Below are 25,401 nucleotides of genomic sequence, written 5' to 3' on the forward strand. Positions count from 1 at the left end.
CAGAAGGAAATTGAAAGATATGAATAAGGCCTATAGCTTGATTTGAAGAAAGATAAGCAGTATTTTATTTTCACAGCACAGCATGTAAACAAATAAAAATTTGCAATTGTACTTTTTAATCACACAGACTATGACAATTTGCTTTGACTGTAATTTAAAAAGTGTACTCTTGATTTCTATTAGAAATTGAATTGCAAAAATTAAGAAAATGAATTAATTACTGAATAGGAGAGACACCAGGAATAGTAAAGAAGCCAATGTTTCTAAAATTAAGGAATACAATTGCTATCTCATATGTTCAAGAAGAATCACTTAATGAATCCGGAATCTGAAACATATTATTGTACTAAATATTATTTTAAACAGATCTGAGTGTATCTGCAGTCTCCTGACATAGTATAAGTACGCACATGTACAAAACTAAGAACATAACATAATCCAGCATACCGAGAGTGTGGCTTCTTTCCTGTTGTTGTATGTGTCCAGGTACTCCTGCAGTTCTAAAACACTGAACTTCAGCTTTTCAAGAAGGCCACAAGAGAGCAGCTGGAGAAATGAAATTGAAAGGGCTAGTAAATAACACTATAAAAGAATAAAAATATTAGCAGAGTAGAAAGTATAGTAAAGATCTCGCAAAAGAATACGTAGATTTATAGATACTAATACTGAAAAATATTTATATTAATGCAAAAATATACATGAATAGAATACTACACTGAAAACAAGTTACACCTGCGATAATGTGGAATTGAAATTGTGGTCTGTGTTTAGCTTTGTAAAGGACTTCCCTAGAATAAAACATTGTGCAAAGTTTAGCTGCTTAATGTCCACGGCTCTCTGATGATTCAAGGCACAGCTCTTCCACAGTCACAGCAGCGGGCCCAAGATTACACTTGGCATGTTCCTACCTCTGTACGTCTGTGTGAGGTTGTGCTGTCCTGACACTGCTGGAGAAATGTGGCCCAGAATGAAAACAATGGGAAGGCTCATCTCATTCCTTCTCTACTGTCTGTTTTTATCATCCAGCTCACATCACAGTTGACTCAAATGAAACCACTAAAGATATTAACAACTTTCATGCTGAACTATGTAAAAAATAGTTTCTGCTTTTCCATTTGTGGAGCCAACTGGGCCCAGTAGGCACCTGGTTTATATTGGGTTTTTGCACACACGCTCAACACACCATATTACTATACTATGATTCTATGTCGTCCATAGACCAGTAGTTACTCAATAAAGTAAGACGGAAAATTGATGGAAAGTTAATGGAAATATGGTTAAGAACAAGAGATAAAAAGTACCTTTTTGACATATCTGTTTGGGAGCTGCTCAAAAGTGAAACAACCAGTAAAATAACACACTGCAATGTGCAGCCCAAGCCTTTTAAAAGGAATATACTCACTGTTTCTGCATCTACAAAAAGGGTGGGACATTCCGAACAAGTTGTTAACATCTGAGAAGACCTCACAAACTTGGAGCCTATTCCTCGCAGGTTGTCTCCCAAGTAACTGGCAGCATCGCACGTTAGGAAGCAGAATCTTTTCTGAATATTCTGGAAAGTAAAAAAGTTTATTTCATTCTTTATTCAGGTACAAGCTTCTTTCCTTTGTAAACAAATGGCATGTTTTTTTTTTAATCCGCACAATAACATGCACATGCGACCATCTCCCTGTGGAGAACTGAATGTCTGCTCAAGGATGCTGAATAATCGTTATTATGCTGCAGACAGTGTACAGCTGGGCAGCTGGGAAACTAATTATAGAATTCATAATAATCTACTACTGAAACACATTCTTTCTTGTAAAGATGATTCAATCTTTATAAAGTCTTTCACCCACAGGTAGCTTATTTTTTTCCTTGGCTGTATAGAGTTAACAGAGTTGATCAGCGCATTACTTTTTCTGCCCATTCCGGGCATTGTTTTGCTATTATTCCATGTCAAGTGGCTAATCAGATAACATAACAGACATCTTAATGCCAAACAGCAGCACGGAAAAATCAGAAAAAACCTTCTGTTTTCCCCTGTGGGAAAAACCTTCTCACTAAAACTTTTCTGCTACTTGGGAGGACTCCAGAAATACTGCATTGCATCCGGGAATTATTCTTCTCAAGTGATTTTTTTGGTGTGTATTTGGAGTCCTAAACTAGTCTAGTCTTCCAGAAACATTGTAGTTATGATACTTGCTTTCCAGTGACTAATATATAAAGTGAATAATAAATGAAACTAATATATTAGCCTTGCAAGAACTGAAATAATTATATTGAAAAATACACAGCAAGTTTCACTGCCAAAATAGATCTCACTAAGGCCAACTGCTCAGCAGGTAGTAGTAACATTAAAATATTTACAAAAATAAAATATGCAACATCTTTATATGATTCATTCCATGTTACCATAGGCATATCTCTGAGGAATGTAGGTTAGGATCTGTATTAGTGTACGCCTGTGTCATTGTAGAGAAGTGCTTCCTGAATACCATTGTATATGACAGACATAAATAGCCTGTTACTGCTCCTACACTGGAGCACTGAAGGTAAGTACCTAAAATCAGGTGAGATGAATTCAGACTTTGTTTGTAATGGAAGATGTTTGATTGAACGATTTAAAAAAAAAAAACAAACTACATAAGCCTTCACATTGTAAGTAGGGTGTACACTATCAATTTATAAAATGGTAAAGAGAAACTTTAACAGTTGGACTCTATGATCTTGAGGGTCTCTTCCAACCAAAATGACTCTATGATTTTGTTCCTTTACAGACCAATTTCATAACTGCTTATTTGTGAATCTCTCTCTAAACCATCGAACTGGCCATCTGAACACAGTTAAGACCGGACAGACTGCTACTTGTTTTACTATACGTTGCTGCCATTTTACTTCAGCACAGCAACAACGCGCTATACATGTCACTCAACACATGGTTCAGATTCTCTGCTGCACTGAGTCTGTAACAGAGGCAAGCAGCTCTTACTAATTACCACCAAAACAGATAAAGGATTATTTTTATGAGCAACTAGCAGAATCATCAGAATCACAGGGCTTGGTGACAGTTGGAGATTTACTACTGTGATGTTTTCTGAAAAGAAAGTTTGCATCCAAGTATTAGTGAAACAGTTGCTGACAACTCTTCTGGCAAAGGAAAGAGGTCTAGAGGTGATCTTAACCAATGGAAAAGTGCTAGTTGAGAGTAAGTGGATGGACACTTAGAAAGACAGATTATGGAGCAGAATCCAAGAGATGCTGGTTGAAAGGGACGTCTGGAGAACATCTCATACAGTTTTCAACTCCAAGTGGGACTCTTGCCAACACTAGGTCAAGTCATGGTTTTGTCTAGGCCGGAGCTTCCTCAGGCACTCTGGGTAACCTCTTTAGGTGCTGCAGCGCCCTCCTGAGGAAGAGTAATTGAGTTTATGGATCTGAGGCAGGGAAGGAGACAGATTACAGGTGTGTACAGGTAACAAGACATCTGCGAAAACTCAGGTGAGAACAGATCTTGTAGTTAGGGCTTGGATATTTTTACATGTTTGCAGATTAGGAAAAATCATGCTATAATAGTTACAATAATGGCTAAAGGGGTCTAGGACCCATAGCAAGTATCTTTGAGAACTCAGAGAACACAGGGTGTTGTACAAACCTGAGGAAAGTGCTTATCTCAAAAAAAACCAAGACCCAAAGAATTTAGCACCAAGTTCAGGAAATGAGGTAACGTATAAAAGATGAATAATAGGTAGTACATATTTGGTCAGAAGAAATCATGTAAAACTATTTGATTTTCATTAAATGCTAAAATTTTCTATTAGCAGAAGACACAATTGATAAGTTATATATTGATTCATTTACTATGTTAGAAGTAAGGCAGAGAAACACAGTCTAGAGGTAACTAGGTGTGCAAAACCATATTCAGAAGTTAATTATCAGCAGCTCACTGTTCAATTGGAAACATAAATTGAGCAGGATTCCACTGGGGACTGTCTCAGGCACTAACCAAGTCATGAATGAAAATACTGAATAATAGAACATGCAACATGCTTATTAAATGCATGGATGGTTGAGCTGCAGGGGCTGCACACTCCTTGGAAGCCAGGATTAGAATTCAGGCTGATCCTGATGAACTAGAGAAGCGGTGCAGGGAAAAGAAAGAAGGCCAAGGTTGTACACCTGGGATGAAACAATCCACAGAGCACACTCAGGATGGAGAATAACCAGAAAGGCAAATTTTGTAGAACACGATCTGCATACTGGATTGGGTTACAAGTGGAAAATAATTATCTGTATTCTACTGTACAGCAGTTAGCAGAGTTTTTAAACAGAAATACCCTCTACAAAACAGGTAATCCTCTTATAGTCAGTGCTGGTAACAACTTAGGCTGAAATACAGAACCTGCTCTTCCTTTTGAAATGATAGACAGACTAACTGAAGAGAGAACACAGCAACAGGGAGAAGTTTAGCAAATGTGACTTATGGGGAAGGCTGAAAGAACTGACATTTAATAACAGAAGCTTGGGGTAGGTGTAGTCGTGGTAATGGTCTTCAAATACAAACAGCAACAGCAAAGAGGAGAAGTATCACCACTGCGTATCGAGCAAGAAGCCAAGGGCATAAAACACAGAAAGAGAAGTTTTCAAGCCATAAGGAGAGTTAAGCATTGGACTACGTTTCCTAGGAACATTGTGAAGTTCCACTTTAGCCTAAAGGTTGAGAACAGTCTAGAGAAAAAAGTTAATAAACATTTGAATGGAATGAAACTTATAGTTGATCCTGTCCTGGGCAAGATAAGGAACATGAGCTCTTTGGGACCTTTCCAGCACAGATCTACTCATGTATTTTACTGATTCCAGTTTATTTTATGAAAATAACTTATTCAAAGCATTTCAGTCACGGCTTCATCAAAAGCTGACCAGTCTACTGTTTGGATTCAAGGAAACATATTCTTCCTTTACTACTTTCCTTTTCAGATATTCCTAAAAGCAACCATCAATCTAGAGATAAGAAGATAACATTCTTGAACAGTGTTTTAAAGTATTAAAATGTGAAAGAGCAAGAGGCTGTACTTTGGTATCTATGTGTAGTACTTTGCTAAATATATTTATTTTGTCATTGCATGGACTATCAATTCTATAATAAGTTATCATCTCAGCTATGTCCTTCTGGGTGCAGATTACAGTGCTGAAATCTTTCAACCAAGGTCTGGATGCAGTATATATTTTATGAAATGGGACTACTGTGAATAATAATGCCAACCGCCAGCATAGTATAAATAGGTATAGGCCTGCATATAGTCGCTGTGCTTTGTGTCAATGTAAATAATAACTAAATATTCTCAGAATGTTTTCTTCTTAACCTTAGGTTTCCTCTTCTGGGAAAAGGACTTTTTGTAACAAAAGGGCTCGATTGTGGAAACTACTTGCTAGCTCTCAAATCTACTTGTCTTGGAAATGGCTGGTCTGCTGGAAGACATTTGATTTGACAGAGTATAAAGAGACAGCTGTAAAGATAATCCAGAGATCTCTTAGCTATGACTCATTTACAGGCAAAGTACTTAAATAATTTCAGGAATTTTAAACAAGTTTAGCACAAAGTGGGCAAACATCCAGGATACCATTAACTTGAAGCAGACTGAAATGTAGGTACCCTAGAAAATGTACTTCTTTCCCTTCACCAAGTATCTAGCTGACAAGCGACTCCAAACAAGGGTTTTGTTTCACAGTTATATATTTTGGCAGTACTTTGCATTGCAAGACTAGCACATATTGGGCTTGTTTCTGAAATTTCCTGTTGGTGAGGGTCAAAAGACTTGTAAGTTAGTGGCCGAGTAGCAAAGTTTGATGATGCAAACACAACACAATCCCAGACAGGCTGGGATCTTCTGAAAAAAACCTGGGAAAATAATACTTCTGTATTTTAACCTTGAGGAGGAGAACAAAGCTATTTTTATAAAACAAAAATATGGCTCTGACTCCAGCTAGAAAATTCTGGTTCGTTGATAATATTAACACCTTTTATTTTTTTATTTTAATTACTGTTATTCAGGTTTTGCTGTTATTGATTTTTTTTTTTAAGAGCAGTATTGTATCTTTCTCCTCCAGTATCAACTGAAGAAATTGAGTAGGCTACCTTCTGAATACAGGGCAAGCACAACAGCAAATGTAATGCCTGCATGCCAGGATTTGGAGTTACTTTACAGGTAATGTTTAGGTCTTGCATTACAGAGCATTATTTATTTAGTTTTCAGAACTGTGACACCAGTTCCTTTTCACTTATTCAAACAAAAAGGACAAATAATTCTCAGAACACTTGAACAGGGCTATTAACCACACAGGACTAACTTTCAAAATGCAACTGCCATGCACTCAAGTCAGTGCTGGTTTTGCCTTCCAAATGGTTACTTATCAGTGCTGAAAAGAATGCCTGTAAGGCATCCATATTTACAGTGGTGTGATGTTAAAAGCTAAAGATGACATGCAATTAACTCCAGTGGAACACAGAGGAAACAGGATGGAGAAGAGATTCTTATTGTATGAGGCTTCTGTCTTATAAGGATGGTCTTAAGATATGAAAAGATCTTAAGATTGTATATTTATTAGTGGGGTACTCATTACTAATAAAAAATTGTGTACTCTGAGGTCACGGGTGCTTAAACTCTGCATGAAGTTACCTGGCTGCTGTGTGAACTGCTGCAGCTTGCTAAACACCCTGCAGCTGCCTCATATAAAGTGGGAGAAACAATTAAAGGATTGAAGACTAATTACAGGTAAAACCAGAGTGTCATTCCTTAGAACAACTTGTACATTCAACTCTTCTTCTTTCTTTTTGCAAGATTCTTACCTTTGTGAGCATACAGTTTTAGAAAGGAGAAATGTACTTCTAGTATTGAGACTCAATCTCTAGAATTTATGTTACATGATGGCAGCTGGATATTTCAGTTCAGATGGTTAGGTAAAGAATATGTAATAATGTTGACATTTGTATGGGCATGGTCAGATTTCAACAGTTTGAGATGAAAGACCAGATTAAGCATAGTTTGAGATGAAAAGGCTTTGTCCTGTCTCTTACAGTAATTGTTTCAGGCTGTTTGAAAAGTACTGAAGAAAATACTCTTTAAAATGGATCAAAATTTTGTAATGTTATCTCTAAACCTGCAAGTATGAGATACATAATATTATTACAACAAAACTGGTCCTAGAAGACAGTTCTGCATGAAAATCTAGTATGGCAATTCTGCAGCATGCAAAGTTACAATGGTTATATCCCTAGTAGCTAATTACTGGTACTACTATCAAGAACCATTCCTAATAGCCACACAAAGTCTAAACATTTTGGTTTTGTTTCTTAAAATTATTTTCTCACCTTAAACAGGGAAGAGAACACATGAAATGTATAAACTGCACAGGAACCATCAGAGTCGCCCATGAGCTGGTTGATATGACTACGCCAGGCTTCTTCTGCATCATCACATGCTGCTGGCTGAAATGCAGCAAGGATGGCAGAGAAAAATGGTGAGGGAGGAGGGGAGGCATTTCGACCAACATCTCCAAAACTGAAGGACAAAAAAGAAAAATAAACTGTGGTGAAAGGAGAATACCAAGAAGGTGGCAGATAAAACACACTATAACAGAGAGATAGAATCACAGGACCAATTACAGCACCTATCTACTTTCAAATGACTTTTGAAGGTTAGCAGGATGTTGGCTACAATGAGAAAAACCTCCAAATCAGAATCCCTGTTTTTGGGCCTTTATCATCTATCTTCCTCCATCCCAGAATGCTTGAATTGTTTTACTGTACTGCTGTTTGGAGGAAGAAGGCTGAAACTTCCCAGGAGGATAAAGCCCAAGAAGAAAAACTCTTCCAGGAAAACTTGGTTTTAATAACGTATAGCAGAAGTACTGAAAAGAATCTCACTGTGTACAAACATTATATATAAGACCCATCCCTTCTCCAATCCCTTGCCCTCCCACAATCAGCGAAACAGGCTCACAACCATTTTTAAAGGGCACTAAGCTACTTGATCTCATGTGTTACCCTTTGTGATGAAGAAATACTTCCTGTGGCTCCTAAGAACAGGAACTGTGATTCTCAAAAACGTGGCACACAGAGAGCGAGCTTCTTTATATATCCTCATTCCTTTCCTTTCCATAAATATGGGCTAATTACAGTCTAACTCAGCATCCAAAATCTGAAAGAGCTCCAGAAGGCATGGAAAAATCTTGATGCCTTGTTGCAACATATACTGGAGTCCAGCCATGCTCACCAGCAGCCTCAGGAGTATACAGATGGGATTTCTGACAATATTGTGACTTTCTTATGACCCATAAGAAATCAGAAGGATGCATTCATGGCTGATCTGCTGAACAACTAACTAAGGAGTATTTTTCCATTACTGTAGATCTTTAAAAATCCTTTTTGTTTCTTTTGATTAAATGTGTTACATATACAGAGTGTTTCAAAAAGATGGACACAATTTGAAATCACTGCATCTTTGAAACTGGTTCCATCTTTTTGAAACACCCTGTATAATGACTAACTGCATAGATGTATGTAAAAATCATATCTTGTTTTTCCTAGCAGGAAAATCTTGGGGTTTTTTTGAGTTGTGTACAGGTAATTAGAGAATTGTCTTCTCATTGCTCTGAAATCAAGAAAATTTTGTAACTCCTGTGGCCAAAACACCCATTCCATTAACTAACACCTTGTTACTACTTTTTTGTACAGTGTAAAAGAACTTTTATGAATAATAGCATCTACAAGTACCTAGCAAGAGCAAATTGTTCCAGCCTGTCAGCTTTCTCTTCAGTCTCTGTCATATCCAGACTAAGGCTATCACTGCATTCAAATGCTCCAGGGAGTTCATTTGTAGACCCTGAAAGCTCATCCTCATGGACTGCTGTATCTTGTTCTTCATGTACAGCTTCCACCTAGGAGAGTGAATCATGATGTCTTAGAAAACAGCAAATTAATAAGTTAATTCCACTAATAAATAGAAAGCATTTAGTGGAAAAAAACCCCAACCTTTCAACATGTTAAATTGCACAGATATAAAACTACAGATTATAAATTACATGAATCAAGTTACACTTTTAAAAAATACTATATTTGCTTAACTTACTGTCTTGGATCACTATTATTTTTAAGGCATTTCTTCAACTTAAGTTGTCTACCAAAGAATTTCAGATTTCAAAGCATTTGGCAACACAGTGGGGAAGTCTTTTTTCAGGAAAACAATAGGGTTCTTGTTACTGTCAGGCTGTCCTTGTCACTTATTACTTTATAGTGTCCAAGAATGTATTAAAGCCTCTCAAAATAAATTGAAAAAAAATCACTGTCTGGAAGGCTATATGCATGTTTAGAATTGACAATTATTTTTAGCATCTCATTTACATAATAGCCTCCAAGAGGAATCCAAAGCATTCAACAGGCCATTAAAAGGATCATGCTTCTATCATTTCTTTCCTTTTTCATCCATTAGCACCTAAAGCTCTTGGTTTCTTTTTGAAACTTTCTAATTTCTTTCACATTTTTAACAAATTTTGTTTCAGTTTTAACCTTCTGGCTTTTGTCTGCCTCACCCACAGCATCCTGCAAAGCAGAACCTGTAGGGATGGCTGTAGTGGGCAGATCAAACTCTTTATCTTTTCTGTCTGGGGTACCTCATAAGGCGTGTGCTTGTGCACATCTGCACATGTGCAGGTAGATACACGTGTTGGGGGCTGGGAGGGAAGGAAATCTGTTGTAAGCAGAACTAAAAAAGTGGCCCTCTGCAGGTTACCAGACCTGCTTGGATCTTACAGATAAATTCTGGGGATTTGCATTTCTAAAAATTAAACAAGGTTCGTATCAGAAAGGACAGGATCAGAAATCAAGTAGGATGAAGGATTTTTGGGTTGTTTTGTTTTCTAAGTGAAAGGGCTGGGAATATTCCTGTGTCCAGGGTGGATGAAATCAATCACAGCACAAACCATCTTCAAAAGCTATACGGCTGAATTACCAGAAAGAGCAACCAGAGCAGTTGGCAAGAAACATAAATGTTTCATGCTTCTTCAATAAATAGTTAGTATTAATCACTTTCCAATATGACATATTAGCTTGAAAGAACTATTTATTTGTTCACTGCAATGATAATATTTGCATGACGAAAGCACATTTTGATGGGGTAGGGTAGGGGAGGAAGAAAGAGGAAGCAAACACCTCCCCCCCACTGGAGTCCAATACGATGCCCAAAGAGTAAACATAAAAAATGGACTCCAAATATTCCTGCAGGACTGGAGTATGTTTCCAGAAATTGGTGAGTTTAGATAACTTGAAAAATATATAAAATAGCATCATCTGAATCTTTTTATCCTTCATAGCCTTATCCTTCACTGCCTTCTAATCTCTTATAAATACTATCTTAACTATTGTGATCACTATCTTTAATAGAAAATAAGTTTAACTAATTTCATGCTGTTAACAGTACCTGGATTTTGGCACATAAAATTTTGAGAAGAGGCCTACTTAATCAGTCTGTTGCCCTCATTCACTGCATCTATTTAAAAGCTCAGGTGTTGTTTTTGGTTTTGCTTATGATGCAACAAACTACATATTTTTGTACAGCACTGAAGAAGTAACAAACATTTCCCTTTGCATTGCTGTCATACCATCAGCTCCCTAAAAATCAGAACTCAGAGGAAAAGAGATACAGGAAAGACCTCAGATTTTGTGTTATGAAATTAAGTAAAAATTATTTAGGTGCAAGTTTCAGTTTTCTGACTAAACACTGTATGACTTCTTCCTTAAAATAAATATAAAACCAGGCATTTTAACTTTGTTTATACTGACTCCAGTTTGACTTGAGTGAAAATACAGAAGTATGCATACTAGAAGAAAATATCTTTCAGGCAAAAACCACTAAGAAGGCATTCAGTGTAAAGCTTGTCAGTTCAAACATCTTTGTAGCAAATCCCTGTCAGCTTGGGTTATGCATTTCATTAACATCAAACCTGACTCAGGGCTGGCTGAATTTGCCTGTCCATCCCATAAGAAAGTGCTGTGAATTTTACATCTTCAGTTATTTTTTTCAAGCTTTTATTTTTTTTGATGAACACTGGCACATAGATATTAGGACATTAAATAAATTTTCACAGGAAAGATTCTAAAACCCCAGGCATATATGAAACTCATGAACTGTGATTTGCAATTCTTAACATGCATAGCAATAGCTACTGCAGCTGGATGTGTGAGATAAGCCGCAGCCACCACCTGCTAACGGGTCTGTTCTCACTGCAGCTTCCTGAACTGAAATTCTGCCAACTTCTGCTGCTTTTGGTTGTTACGTGGTAACCCGTCTACCAACAGTTGTTTTGACAAAAGACAGACCTTTTCCAAAACCGTTATTTTGAGAGGTTCCCATCCTTTCCAATCCTTACCCACATTTCCCTTTTGCTGCCCTTTCTTCCTCCTGGGGAGGTTTCTGACACAAACAATTTGTTCAATATTCAGCACAATTCCAAGCTCCTTTTCTATAAGCTCTTCACTAGAAGCTTCCATTACTTCTGTTATATGCAGTGCTAGCAGTACTGTGCCAATTTTTGATGCGGCTCCATTTAGAGGGAACCAAGGACAAGAGCCGGAATGAAAGCTGATGATGACACAAGACATTCTTCTCCTCTCCCTTTCTCTTACTCTGCTCTTTCTGCAGAAGTCACCCAATTTAGATATGATAGAGCAAGCTTTACTGGTAAACCAATAGTGTAATAAAGACACTAACCACCCCCACTCCAGATTATACTTCTGGAGAGACACTGAGAGGACTACGTTCACCTGATCTCCCACAAACAAGTATTATCAAACAGAAAATTAAAGAAACCATCCCCGCATTGATAATCATTTACCAACCTTACTCTGTGTTCATCTTCTGATAAAATTGTCTGAAATAAACTGTACTGAACATGGTTGTTGTATCCTTGCAAATCCTGCCTTGCCACCCCCCCAAGATGGCTTAATATTGTGGTCATGAATTTAAAATTTCTGAGTGTCTGCCAAAGGGCAAGAACTGAATCCAGTACACACAACTGTACAATAGGTTCCCACATAGAAAAAAATCTCAGAGAATACATGCATACACCCACCACATGAGTTGGCATATTGTTCTTTTAAATCAGCACGAAGAACAAAAGAATATTCCCTTAGGGTTGTAACTTGTAGCCACTTCATCAATTTGTCTTCCTATCAGCTTGTAGTATCTTAGTGCAAATGTAGTGTAATATACTTCAGAAACAATAAATAAAATATTTTTAATGAAGAAAGTATAAGTAGAAAGGGAAGGCTACGGATGTGCAGGAGCATATGAATGTATCGTACTATGCCATTACATACAGGAAGTCAGAATGTATTTGCTTTCACAGATCTTTAAAGTGTAAGTAAAATAAACTTGTAAAAATGTTATGTAAAATACAGTCCAGTTGGAAAAGAAAGTAAAAATGTATTCACCTTGGATCCTTCAGACACTTGGAGATTATTCATATCAGGCAAAGACACATCAAAGCTGGATGCTCCTATATTAAAATGATGAGGGTCTGCTGAGGTTGTGTCACATGATGTAGAAAGTGAGTCAATATGATTTGCATCTTCAGAAGGGGAAAGAGTTATAATCTGTTTAAAAGACAACAAAAGCGCAGAACTGAGTATACATCTACCCCAGCACACACTGGTTTTATGAACATGTGAAGCAGATATTGTCTTAAGGGGCAGTGACAATGGCTCTCTTAGTTTGTACCTGCAAAAATATTATAGCGCTTCCTATGTTTCTATCATAAAAATTGTATGCAAACAGCCCAGAAGTGAACAATTATACAGAACACTGGATACAGTTTACCAAACTGGAGTCTTGTTCTATCTCTTTAAGTATTAGATACATCAGAAAGACTTACTACTGGCCAATAGTGCAAAACTGTCACAGAGCAATTTGTGGAAAAAAAGGGCAAATAACCAGATCTGATGTTTCCTGTGATTTGAACTTTGCATTGAAATTCCTGTTTATGTTTGCAAATAAGGGAAAATCAAGCAGCGACAAAACACTGCATTATGTGCCACCCCCCCATTTCAGCTGATTAGGTTGCACCTGGGCAAGAGGAAACTAAAAGCCCAGTTTAGTTAAAAACACAACCCTTTCCTTTCTTAAATTACAAGTTTGCAACTTACTAGGTCCGAGTTCTCCAGGATTTGGCTGGTGGTCAGGTCCTCCTCCTCGGATGACTCATCGGAGTCCTCCCGGTGGATTTTGTTGAGGCTGGGCGTGCTCCCGGAGAGCTGGCTCTCCTCCAGCAGCTGCATGTCACACTTGTCCAGGCTGTCCAGGGACCGCCTGCGCACTCCCCAGTTGAAGTTGTCCATGCTCTCACCCTGCAATCACATACAGGGTCAGCTTCCCTGCCTGGAAACTCATCATGTACAAACCACCAGTCATTAGATCAAAGTCAGCTCAAGAAATATTTTAATGTAAAAAACAGAATACAAACTTGATATTATATAAGCATTATTTTGCTTGTTCACCTGGAGATAAGAGCAGAAGCATGGAAATGACAGTTAAATGAAGATTCATTCTTTTCAATATTAGATGTTTTTAACGCATTTGCTGATTTAAGAATTGGTTTTTTTAAGTCCATATATACACACATCTCAATACCAGTAGAACAGTGAGAGGCAAAAGAAAAGTTTGAAAGCAATTTTAAAGGATTTTTCCATGATGTTTAAAAATATTAGAAGCGCAGTTCATAGCGATGGTTCAATTGTGAAACATATGTTAAAGATTTTAGATTCTTTTCATTATATTCATAACCATAATGATGAGTTAAGGTAGATTTGAATGAACCCTTCATTTAGCAAGCAAAATGTAATAGCTAAAGCAGCACACCTTTTAGAACTTTTATTCTAGGCCCATGTAGATTATTTTTGTAATTTGGATTTAATTTTTTGAAACTATACTCGGTGAACAACCTGATTAGCATTGACTGAGATTTCACTTTTTAAACAGGACTCGGTCAAATGGACCACACATTTTATATTGACTTTCAGTTTTGATACCAAATGCAGTTACCTAAAACTGAGTGCATTAAACAAACTGCGTAGCTACTTGTTAGGCTTGTGAACTGAACCAAGGATCACTTGATTTTCTTCATGTATAAAAATGACTAAAATTAGTTTTCCACCATTTTTCCATTTGTTTATGTCTCTTCCAATGGACTGTATCCTGTTTCCCTAATTGCGCTAATACCCTTGCTCCCTTCTTTAGCCAGGTTCCCCTCTGGCAAATGCAGGAGCACGTCCACAACTTCCCCCATCGCAGCCCAAAGGGCCCTTTACACAGACTGAAGGGTCCAGCTGCAGTTTTGGGTAATTTATCTGGGTGAAAGCCCTCAACCTTATGTCAACATGGCAAGGAAGTTTATGGAGAAAACTGCTTCTTTTTAAGGTTCACCGACTGTTTAAAATAAGACTCTTTAAGATGCAACACTCTTAAACAAGCAAACTAGCTGCTGAAAATTCAAGTTGACGGTGATCTTTTAAATATGAATTTGTCACAAATATAGTTCTTCCGAAAAAAAATCATAAATATTATTATCAAATCACTTTTTATTGAAGGGATATATCCTGGCCTCATGCAAATTAAAATTATGTGCAATCATAGAGAAAGAGGCTTCAGTTCAATAAGGTACTTAAGCAGATTTGTAATTTTAAACACTTGAGTACTCCATTCAAGACTAGTCAGACGTACTGAATGGGGGCTAAACTGCATAAAGTGCAATTTATTCAGTTGCAGCCTTACCTCCTTAACAATAACTTGCACAAATAGATTTTATTTTGCATCACTGCCCTTTAATGCAATGGAATATGATGAGAAAGAGGAAAAGTTCAGTTTCATTACACTAAGCTCACTGTTCATGAACAAATATGAGGAAAAAAGAAAAAAAAAATGCAAGAACTGTAATCCACAAGAACATTTAAGAACTAGGGTTGCACTATATTCAAGAGCAAATGAACACAAAATTGTTATGAAGCCAAACACACTATTGGAAGAACCTGTGTTTTCATCCTGCACCTGAGATCATATAGTAGTTTCATGTGGGAAGAGAACAGAACATAAGATTTAAGAAATTAGGTCTCTTTAAATGATAAAAATGACTGTTCAGTTCTCAGCTATTTATTTTAACAAATTCTTTGGCTGTCCATCCTCCCCCACAGAGGCCGGAGGACACATACAGCAATGAGACATCCTCCACAAACTCATCGGTTACTGAACTAACAAAGGACAAAATGCCATAAATAAGCCAGCAAGCCAAGATGACTGTCATCGCACCCTGATCCTCATGATGCTTAGTATAGCTACCAGTAAACTTTGTGGCTCATGTCTATGGGAATATTCCTTGTTGCAGTTTTACTCTGCAATGTCTTAAAGAAGGAAGCCAGTAAAAAGATGAAAAGGGACACTTGTAGGACATGCAATTAGAAGGGACCATGAATTAAAAGTGAGGGAAAAAGGGTAAGAGAGATGAAATACAGCGTAACCCAAATACCCATGGTATTTGTGTTAGCGTAAGCTTGCTACGGGGGCACCAGAATCATACAGAACGTGTCTATTATACAAAGATGGAGTTGTTGCCTTTATATCTGTTAAGCATTCTTTCTTTCACAGTTAGCAAGAAAGAGGGAAGATGTATTTGAGAGGCTGTTCATTATTATCTATGGTGGGAGCAAAGCTATCTGCTATCTTCAAAGCCACCAGTAACAAACATCATTTCAAAAGGGAACAGTCACATATTATAAGTGTGTCTGGCCAGCAGTGAGCAGGTACCACACAGGACCTCCCGCAATCACCACCCTGTGGTGAAGCAGCAGATGCGCCACTGCAGCCACCTTCAAATGAGGACAACCCAGGGGAAATGAGAGACACAGAAAGGGCAGCAAAAAGGGAAGGAACTCGATGCGGGGGAGAGCAGCACGGACGCTCCATAAAGCCGGTAAGAAACAAGCAAAACTCTTTCACACAAGTCTTTACCTTACTGTATTGATAAAGGAAAGTAACAGAGTCACACAAATATTGCAGGTTATACTCAAAAGTACTGTGGAACTGGCACTATTTCCATATATTTGTATCTTTTAGGACACCGGCATTTTGAGACAAAGGTTTTTTGGGCGTTGTGTTTGCATAATAACTGATGTACAAACTATCAGGAACAAATACGTAAAATACTGTTGCAGATCTTTATATCATTTGTACAACTTACTACAATTCTCCATCATCGCAGTTCTCTCTACACATTGATAAACTGCAAGTTTAGGTCCCAAACTTGCAACCACTGAGGTGCCTTTTCAGTTTTCTTCACAGAGTAAATGAGTCGAGCAAAACTGGTAGGTGTATACAGCTGAATTAAACTAAGTGCATGAATTAATTAATTTACTCAATTAAATTCAGGCTGGTGGGCCTTTCTGAAGAGGTCTCAGATATCAGCTTTAGCAAGATGATAACCTGAGCCAATATACCACAACTGAAAAGCTTGAAATTTTATATAATTTGCCCATGGAGGCAAATGGCCCAAACTTTACTGTATTATAAATGATGAAGTACTTGTTTTGTTCCTACCTATTATTATTGATGTACAAAGCTATTAAAGTAGAAATGGCTCAATTTGAAAAATACTGATACTTGAATGAAGATATTTTGTAATTTGTGAAGACTTTTGAACATATAAGAAACAAACTTAAAATGAAGCAGAATTTTTGAAAAATACCTACAAATATTTCTAATAGAAGACAAAAAATGAAGCACCTGCCAGAAGTGCAAGCACACGCACAGCCACCCACCCACGCACACACTGAAGAGGGGGAGGGCAACAACAAAACTATTGTTATTCTACAATACAAATTTGCAAGAAGGCATAACATATGCTGGCACATCTGAGTTCAAGTAGCATTCTTACCTGAAGTTCCTGGGTAGCAGATATAACAGATAGAAAAACAAATAGAAAGAATCTATGTAAAATTACTGTATTAAAGACATAATAGAAAAACATTTGCCTACAATTGTAACTAATATTATCACAGAAACTTTAACTCTTCCACCTATGTTTTAAGTTTGAAAATAACCATTACTTGCTTTCATATCTTTATGAAATTTCAAACCAGTACATCTTGTAGTCTGGGGATGATACAAGAATCACTGGCCTGTCCAAATTATAAGGTTTTTTTGGAAAGACTATTTGTGCTCTTCCTAGTTTAAGTTTTCTAACACTGTTTTATTCATTATTATAAATATATCTGATTTTGATCTGACATAAATGATACAGTTTCAGCTCCATCATTAGAGTTGTACCCTCTGACACCATGTTTCAATTTGGCTAAGGTATCTATTTATTTAAAACAGTACTGAGTCAGCCTGGACTAAACCTTGGAATGCAGGGTCTCAGATCCATGGCAATTTAAAAATTGTATTAAGTAAGACACCACATTTTTTCATTTTACTTCAGGTAAAACTAGAGAAGCTTAGTATCTGTTTCATGACCGACTTAAGACAATTAGTGTATCGATTAATTTAGGCCTCAGTCTTGAAGTTAGCCACATGTATCAAACAAATCTTTGCAAAGTCACAGTCCATTAATGTAAATTTATTTTGATAGGAATTGTTCTGCACAATTATGTAGTATCTGTATATGGTTTTAACTGGTGAAGAGAAAGAAGAAATTCCTGAATTTCACTGGATGAAAATTTATCATGTGGTATTTCATCAAAATTGCACTCCCAAGTCTTGAAAGCATTTAAGACATAGAAATGATTGCAGCCCAAATATACTTTGTGACAAACATTCCTGTTTTATCATTGTTTGGCATACTAAAGCTCCTTCATAATATTTGGCTGAAGTATTTTCAACCATTCATGCCAACTCCCTCTTTTATGGTTCTTTTTAGCGAAGTCATGGGCAACTGTGAGCCAAATTTACTATCTTTTTATACAGAGATTCTTAACTTGGAAAATAAGGACTCTGCAACATCTCTTTCCATTGCTTCCTCCTTTCTCTTCATTGGGGAAAAAAAAAAATCAGATGCACATGAGTTCACACCTGAGGGGTGTGTTTACCTTAAAATTATTTTACTATTGCAATTCAACTAGGGAGAAAACTGATTATTTCATCCTACATACATGCTCTTCTCTGGGCTAAGAGCAATGCCTGAGAGAATTCCTGTGAAAATCAAGTCCAGACTATGACAAGAAAATTTATTAAGCTGTTAACTCAAAAGAGTTAAGAATTTCTGGACTTTTAAACAGCAACAGAATTGTTAGACTTGTTTGGTAATGGATATTAATTTTTGGCCCTTCCCACCCCCAATGGAAATAAATACTCCCAGTTTGATATAAACAAGGTTAAAGGGTGTGGCCCAACAAAAATCAGCAGTTCTTCAACTTTTTCCCTTCAGCAGTTTCAGCTCAAGGTGAGCTGACACGTTTCACCTGCCAAGACTTGATCCGGGCCCTCAGGGTTCTGTTTAGCTCCTGTACAAAATGATGAAATCACGGACACCTAAGCAGAGTGGAAGGTACATCTCTCTAAGCGTTAGTGAGTTCATCAGCAGTTGCAGGACTAACAACAGCCCGAGGGCCAGAATTCAAGTTTTGGAGGGTTACTCAAGAACCAACAGATTTGTAACAGTTTCCTTTTATGAGGTTTTAACCAGCAAATATATTTTTGTTAACAAGTTAGACCTTTAAAAATTGTATTTAAAATAAATTCACTTAAAAGTAAATTCACTGAAAAGAGACCAGAACACAGGCTTTATCTTCCAGTAACAGCTTTGCAGTGTTTCCTAAAGTAGATTCAAAAAGGAAGGGTGTGGTAGCCTCTTACTGTTATGCTACTGAAATAAACACTAAGTGAACATTATAAATAATCTGAGCTCAAAAATAAGTTTATAGTTATACAGTTAAAGTTTCATGTTACAAGAAGAGTTATATTGTTTAGTAGAAAGAAAAAGCTGTTTCAGAGAAAATATACTGTACCTCCCCATCTTCCAGCTCAACATCTAGGAAATCAAAGTCTCTAAAGACTCTGAATTGTTGTTCACTGTTTGAATCATCCATGTTCTCCTGCTCCCTTGCTCCGTCCTCTGAAGATACCAAGCTCGTCTGGTGCTCAATCAGATCCAAATCACCACAGGAAGAAAAAATTACCTACGATTCAAAAGATTTCTCTTGTAACAAGCTGTTCCCTCTGGTTGTTTCTTCCTAAAAGCTCTAATTGGTTATTTGGAAGACTGTATTTCCAGTACACACCTAATTCCTTCACTGAGTATTTTTAGAACACTCTTTATTATTTATGTTGGACAGGTGCCTTCAGATTAAACTTGTACAAAGAAACAACTTCATACTGCAGGAACATGTCCAAGAATATTACAGCTACCTCCTAATGGCTGCAGATTGATGTTGCCTGGATGTTTGTATATGTTATAGGAACAAAATTCAGGGAACTTAGCAAAGAAAATACCGTCAAGTGGATGAGATAGAAAGTTCATTAAAAGAAATCTCTAGTTGAAAATGATGTTCAAAAATATGTCAACATTATTAAATACAATGAGCTATAATTTTTCCTTTCATACTAGAAATAATTGTGTCCCACCGTGGATGTTCTATTGCCCATTTTCTGGCACCAGATAATATTAATTTTTAAAGAGTAACATTAGAACTACTATCTAATGGAAAAACCAGTTTTATTTCTATAATTTAATCTTTTTCTTTATAAAGGCTCTAGATTGGTAATAGCAGAGGTCATTACTGTCTACCCACTGAGCTGGCATAAGCAAAGCCTATAGCAGGACAGATCTCTCACAGCAAAAACGTACGTAGGTCTCTAAGTACGTCATCTTTAAGTGCGAGGGCCATTCACTCACTGGTCTATACGCTGAGAGATGCAGTGTGGGCCAGTACAAATAACAATGATAGTAATGTGAGAGGAAACTATGCAAATCAGATCAGCAACTCTGGGAAACAAAGTTCATCACTTTTGAAGCCTAGGACACAATGAAACAAAGAAATGGTCAATACAAGGCTACTTACTGAAGGGTTTTTACTCAGCCCAACTTCCTGACCACATAGAGAAAGGACATGCACCAGCTTTTCCTTTGTACGTTTCTAGAAAACAAGACATTTCACAAGTGAGCATTTTTTTAACCACTCATTCTCCCAGTGGCTAGAAACATCCATTAACAATTTTTAATTACCAAGCAAAGAATTAGTCATTAAGTGCTCAAAGGGCTCCTTTCAGAGAAGCTATGCATACAATGAAACATAAAAACAGCTGTTAATGATTTTGGTGTTTATTATTTTACACTTATCCTATTAATTCTATTTAGCATAATAACGAAACACTGGATCATATGCATCACTTCAAAAGGATAGTTCAGAAGTTTAAAATAAAATGCATGCATAATTATTTTTTTCAGAATTAGGCCTGAGTCACTGTTATATAATCTGCTATACTTCAAAAAAAGGTAATAAATACATTTATTCAGTTTGGTTTTATTTTAACTGGCAAATAACCAAAATCAGTAAGGTAATCATATATCACTTTCAGGAAAATTGTTCTGAAGAACTATTTTTACCTCACTTTCCAAGAAAACACCACTTTGAAAGTTGCATGTGCTGTCTATCTGCTCACCTTGCTAATATCTGAACTCACCTGTAATTCGTAGCTAAATCTGACCTAGACTTAGAGGTCTTACAGAGATGCGTTTCATGCAGGTTGAAAGAAAAACACTGGCAGGACAGAAGCCAGACACCAGTCAATCCGTCCCAGAGTCCAAGGAAGACATTCAGCTCACGCAGTCGGATGCTGTGCCTGGCCAGCCAGGAGCACTGTGCGGGGCACAGGGGCCACCTCTGCACTGTTAATTCAGCTGCTCCCAGGGCAACTTGTTAATGAATTGTGGGCTCTTAGATGGAATTTACCTGAGAGTACTGGGGTCTCTTCCAGCTCACAGGAACAAGGACGTTGGAGTTAGATCCTGATGAAGTTGACGAAGTGCTTCGGGTGACAGCCATCGTCCTGGGTTTACCATCTCGTCCAGAAGAACTTTGCAGCTCATCATACCGTCTCCCAATAATTGGAGTCTTAAATAGAAAGTAATTATCCATTAGTATTATGCTCCAGTATGAAATTACAATGGGGCATATTGCTTCAGTTGCAGGGAAAGATTACTCTAAAGATCATACACAGTGTTACAACAAGGAGAGCACCCACTTTCACGTCACTTGGCATGTACGTTATTTTCCACTGTGAACGTCTCAGTAACAATTGCCATACTAGTAGCTAGTGCTTATGTTCATGAATAGCTAGTAGCCTAAGCAACTTTCAAGCTAGTTTCTAACATAAGACGGAGCAAAAAGCCCCGGAAGGTTATGAAATTTATTTCAAATCCATATTTCTTGCATGTGCTTTTTAATGGGTTTTTCTTAAGAGTGCTGAACACTCTAGTCATGTGCAAACAACCATTAAAATCCTTTATTGAGTTGACGGTAGGATGCTCAGCATTTTCTAGAACTATACCTACATGATACAGCAAGAAGAAACTCTTTATACAAATGGTGCAAGATGCCTTTTTTATGTTCATTTTTCCTTTTAACCTCGAAGTCCCATTATCTATATGGTCTATAATGCTGAAAACAGTTCTGTGGGTTCGTAACTATAAACAGAGTCACCCAATAAAGTCAATAGGACCATTCTGTTTTATGAAGTTAAAAGGTATAGAGGGCTTGTAGGATAAAGGCTGCTACAAAAGAGTTGAGTCAGATGTCCTCACAAGAAAAAAATCTAGTAAAAATCCAGAAAGAGCCCTCCAGCAAGGGTCATTAAATATGTCACTGTGAATTGAAAAGAATTTAAGAGACTTTCAGTTTGGTAATTTTCCTTTATTTCCTAATTTTTCAGCTTTCTTAAGGAGCTGCAACACATGCTTTAGAATTATCAGATAACAGAATTAAGGTGTTAAGTAGCAGAATTCCAAATAATACCTCTGAAATATCAAAATGAAACTCTAAAGTCTTCCCCGGTAGCTCCTTGGAGGCACTGTTCCACACTCGATGTATTTCCATTTTTGAAAGATCACTGTGTTGATAGGATGGTAAAACTAAACTGGCAGAACGAGAAACTACCAACTTCAGGATATTCAAGGCTTCTCTCCAGTGAATGCTCTAGAAATAGGTAAGTTTAATCAGCAAGCGGAAAGAAAAACTCACACATATTCAAGATTATTTACATTTTACAGTCATTTTTCTGGCCACAAAATAAAAACATATAATTGGAATATTACTATTCTTTCTCTCTCTTGGCCAGCGACAAGGTACGTACTTGCAGAATAATTACAACAGCAGAGACCAAGACGTGCCCAAGGTGCCATTGCCAGGGAACTGGCCTTTAACCTGGCAGACCTGAGTGCAAGGCCAACTTTGCATAGGATTCAAAATCTTGTACCTGAGTGCCTTAGTTTGTATGAACAAACATAAGGGCTACCTCAGAATCCCCATTTAACAGAAAAGCTGACTTGACACAGGCTCTTAACAGCTATGAATTCCTAGTAGAAATATGTATTTTCAACTTGCCAAGAATTAGGTGCAGAATTCTCTGAAGGGAAGTGATTATGCACATCGCCCTCATGCTAATACTTAAAAAGACTGGTCAGTCAGGCTCTGCCTGGTATTAAGCTTGCTCCTGATGCAGTGTAGCTGCAGCCTAAAATCTCCCACACAGTGAACACACAGCTGGGCCTTTATCTGGGGACATGCAGTCTATAAGGCATCAGGATGTTTATACACTAGATACCACACTGGACAGTCGCAGTCCTCCCTGCTAATCATGTCTTAAATTCTTATAAAGAAAATCAACTTATGACAGCAAATACTGCTAAGTTCCTATGTTAATATAAAGAAGATACAGTATTTACCTGTACATATTTTTCAATAGTTTTTAGCACTTCGATGTTAAACTGTTTCACAGGAATAGCTGACAGGTCCATATAACTAAGAAGACTGTAGATCATCTGTAAGAGGGACTGTTGCATACTAGGAAGGCCCTTTTCTAGTAGCTGTTTAAAAAAAAAAGTGAAAATAACTAGATTTGGAGACTTTTCTTCTAAGGTACTACTTTCATGAGTACCATTTATACTACTAATTCTCTTCACTCACTGATTTTGCAATGCCATTTTACAATCATTTTACAAGTGATAATAATACAAGTGTGAAATAAGAGAGCTTTAAGTGGGAAGCCAAATGCTAGCCTGTTTTGATAATGAAACATACATTTTACATATGTCTGCCCTAACTTATCCAGAAAACATATTCAGCAGTTGAGTAAACTGGCACATAAAATTTCCAGTGTAACTGGGGTAGCACATCCAATAAAAACAGCGGAGTATTTTTTTATTTCTACCTTTGCTGAAAGTCAGTGAGAAAAAAAAGAAAACACGCTGAAGAAACAACACTACTATTCAGACATCAAGATATATTTATCCAAATACACTTTGCTGCCAGTGCTCACTGGTTGTAACTGCCAAGGAAACATTTTCTGTTAAGGAGGAGATGGAGTCCCTGGGCTCTCTTACTGTAGAGGGTGATACAAAGAAAGGTTTGATCTAAATCCCAGAATTTTGGAACACCTGAGCATAGATCCCGGAATACAACAGTGAACCTTGGAAATGCAACTGTGCTCATATACATACATGACAGTAATTCAGCAGGCGTACAGACTGACATGATGTGTTTGCACATGTGTGTGAAATATCTCAGCTGAATATTTCCTGGAAGGTAGCGTGTTCTTTCATTGGTGACAGGTACTGTTCCACTCCATAGATTTCAGAGGCAATCAAATGTTATTGCTGGAGGTTACTAGAGGCTCAAGACTGCACTTTGCCCTTCCATTCAGGCTGACAAAAACATTCTTCTAACACTGGTTACTAGAGATATTAGGATCTAGAAAACAATTACTTATAAAAACTCTATGCTGCCTCAAGTCTTCCATCAGAGAAAAATTTCAACTGTTAACCAAGTGGAGTCTAGTAATTTATTAGATGTCCTTGCTGGCCTGAATGACAAGAGTCCTCTTTTTATCGAATGAGAACGCTTTGTGCCAGCCAAACTGGAATGATCAGGTAGAACGCACACCTGTCTCATCCTGACAAATATCTTCTGAATTCTTTCATCAGTAAAAGTGAGCAGTAATTAGTGATTCATAAAACAAAGTAGGCAAATTCCACTAACAGCACAACAGATGGATCTCACTGTGCTTTATCTATTCTTCTACAAAAAGACAGCAAGAATTTTTAAATTAAAGGTACTGCATGGTAACCTGCTTCAGCCCATGGATACCTTTACTGAGTGATGATAAACTTGCTTAGCAATTCTTCTTCACTGCAGGGTTATAGACTTTTTCTTGCCTTCTATTAGGATTTTGTAGTGGAAGGTTTGATTCCTTCCTTGAAAATAGTTTACATGGTCCAGCACATCAGCCAGTATACCATTTCAGTGTAGAAATAAAGGATTAGAAGAAACTATCTGGATGAGAGAAAGAAATATTTTGTTCTCTGATAGAGGCTACTGCATCAGATAATCACGTTTATGATATGAAAAGGAATTCCTAGGAAACAATGGGAATTTTGTCTCTACTGCTGGATAGCAAGCTTTTCTAGGAACTTTATCTCTGAAAGCTTCTAGTTTTCATTCCAGTTTGTAGAAATTTGTTGTCAACAGAATCCTTTGACTTAAACAGCTCTTGACCCTTAAACAGGAAATTTTTTTGACACTGCCAGTTTTCAGTTGTTCAGATGAGTATACATGCTGGTTGATAGTTCAAGTGTGTACATCATGAATTTGTAACAAGAAAGGGTATTTCAGTTTAAAAAAAGAACAGCAACTTTAAAATGCATTTAGTACAGTAAGAATTCTTTTGCTGCCAGAAGTAACAAAAATAGCAGCAAGATGGAGTTGTGGTAACACATCATTTGGATCACTAAGTTGCAGGACAAGGAGTTTCCACTGTATTTGTAAGAGGAAATCACAGCTGTTCTCAGAATATTATTTTTTTTATTCTGGTCTGTATGAAGTGTTTTGAAGAACTGTGGATTCCTCTCTTGTTATTGTGTAGTAACTATCTGGGTCTTACCTGGGTTTAGGGATCCACACTTGGTTAACAACATGTGTCCCTTTCCTGAAGCAGCACCTAACCCAGAAGCAGCACGAGAGCAGAGGCTGCTCCTCCCAGGCTGCTTGGGCTGGCTGCTGCGGCTGCTGAGGGGCTACCGCAAGACACAGTTCCCTTTGCCCCTCCAAGTCTGGCAGCAGATGAGAAGAGATACTCAGTTCTTAGGGTATGTTAGTCAGCCAAACAAATG

At 37.4% G+C, this 25,401-nt stretch overlaps 1 protein-coding gene across 2 annotated transcripts in view; it reads right to left on the minus strand.

Annotated features, from left to right (window-relative positions):
- The window catches only part of FRY (FRY microtubule binding protein), a gene marked incomplete at its 3' end in the record, with an annotated part of 160,306 nt that overhangs the window by 11,441 nt on the left and 123,464 nt on the right, over positions 1-25,401 (minus strand). For both annotated transcript variants that reach the window (XM_080363189.1, XM_080363188.1), the window contains exons 47-57: positions 22,960-23,100; positions 22,031-22,210; positions 20,969-21,130; positions 20,078-20,152; positions 19,025-19,195; positions 13,178-13,378; positions 12,467-12,628; positions 8,753-8,916; positions 7,349-7,538; positions 1,403-1,552; positions 448-546 (exon numbers count right to left, since the gene is read on the minus strand). In XM_080363189.1, the coding sequence (XP_080219315.1) occupies positions 448-546; positions 1,403-1,552; positions 7,349-7,538; positions 8,753-8,916; positions 12,467-12,628; positions 13,178-13,378; positions 19,025-19,195; positions 20,078-20,152; positions 20,969-21,130; positions 22,031-22,210; positions 22,960-23,100 (1,695 nt within the window). The remainder of the gene's footprint in view (positions 1-447; positions 547-1,402; positions 1,553-7,348; positions 7,539-8,752; positions 8,917-12,466; positions 12,629-13,177; positions 13,379-19,024; positions 19,196-20,077; positions 20,153-20,968; positions 21,131-22,030; positions 22,211-22,959; positions 23,101-25,401) is intronic.

The sequence above is a fragment of the Nesoenas mayeri genome, assembly GCF_963082525.1.
Source record: "Nesoenas mayeri genome assembly, chromosome: 1".
NCBI lineage: Eukaryota > Metazoa > Chordata > Aves > Columbiformes > Columbidae > Nesoenas > Nesoenas mayeri.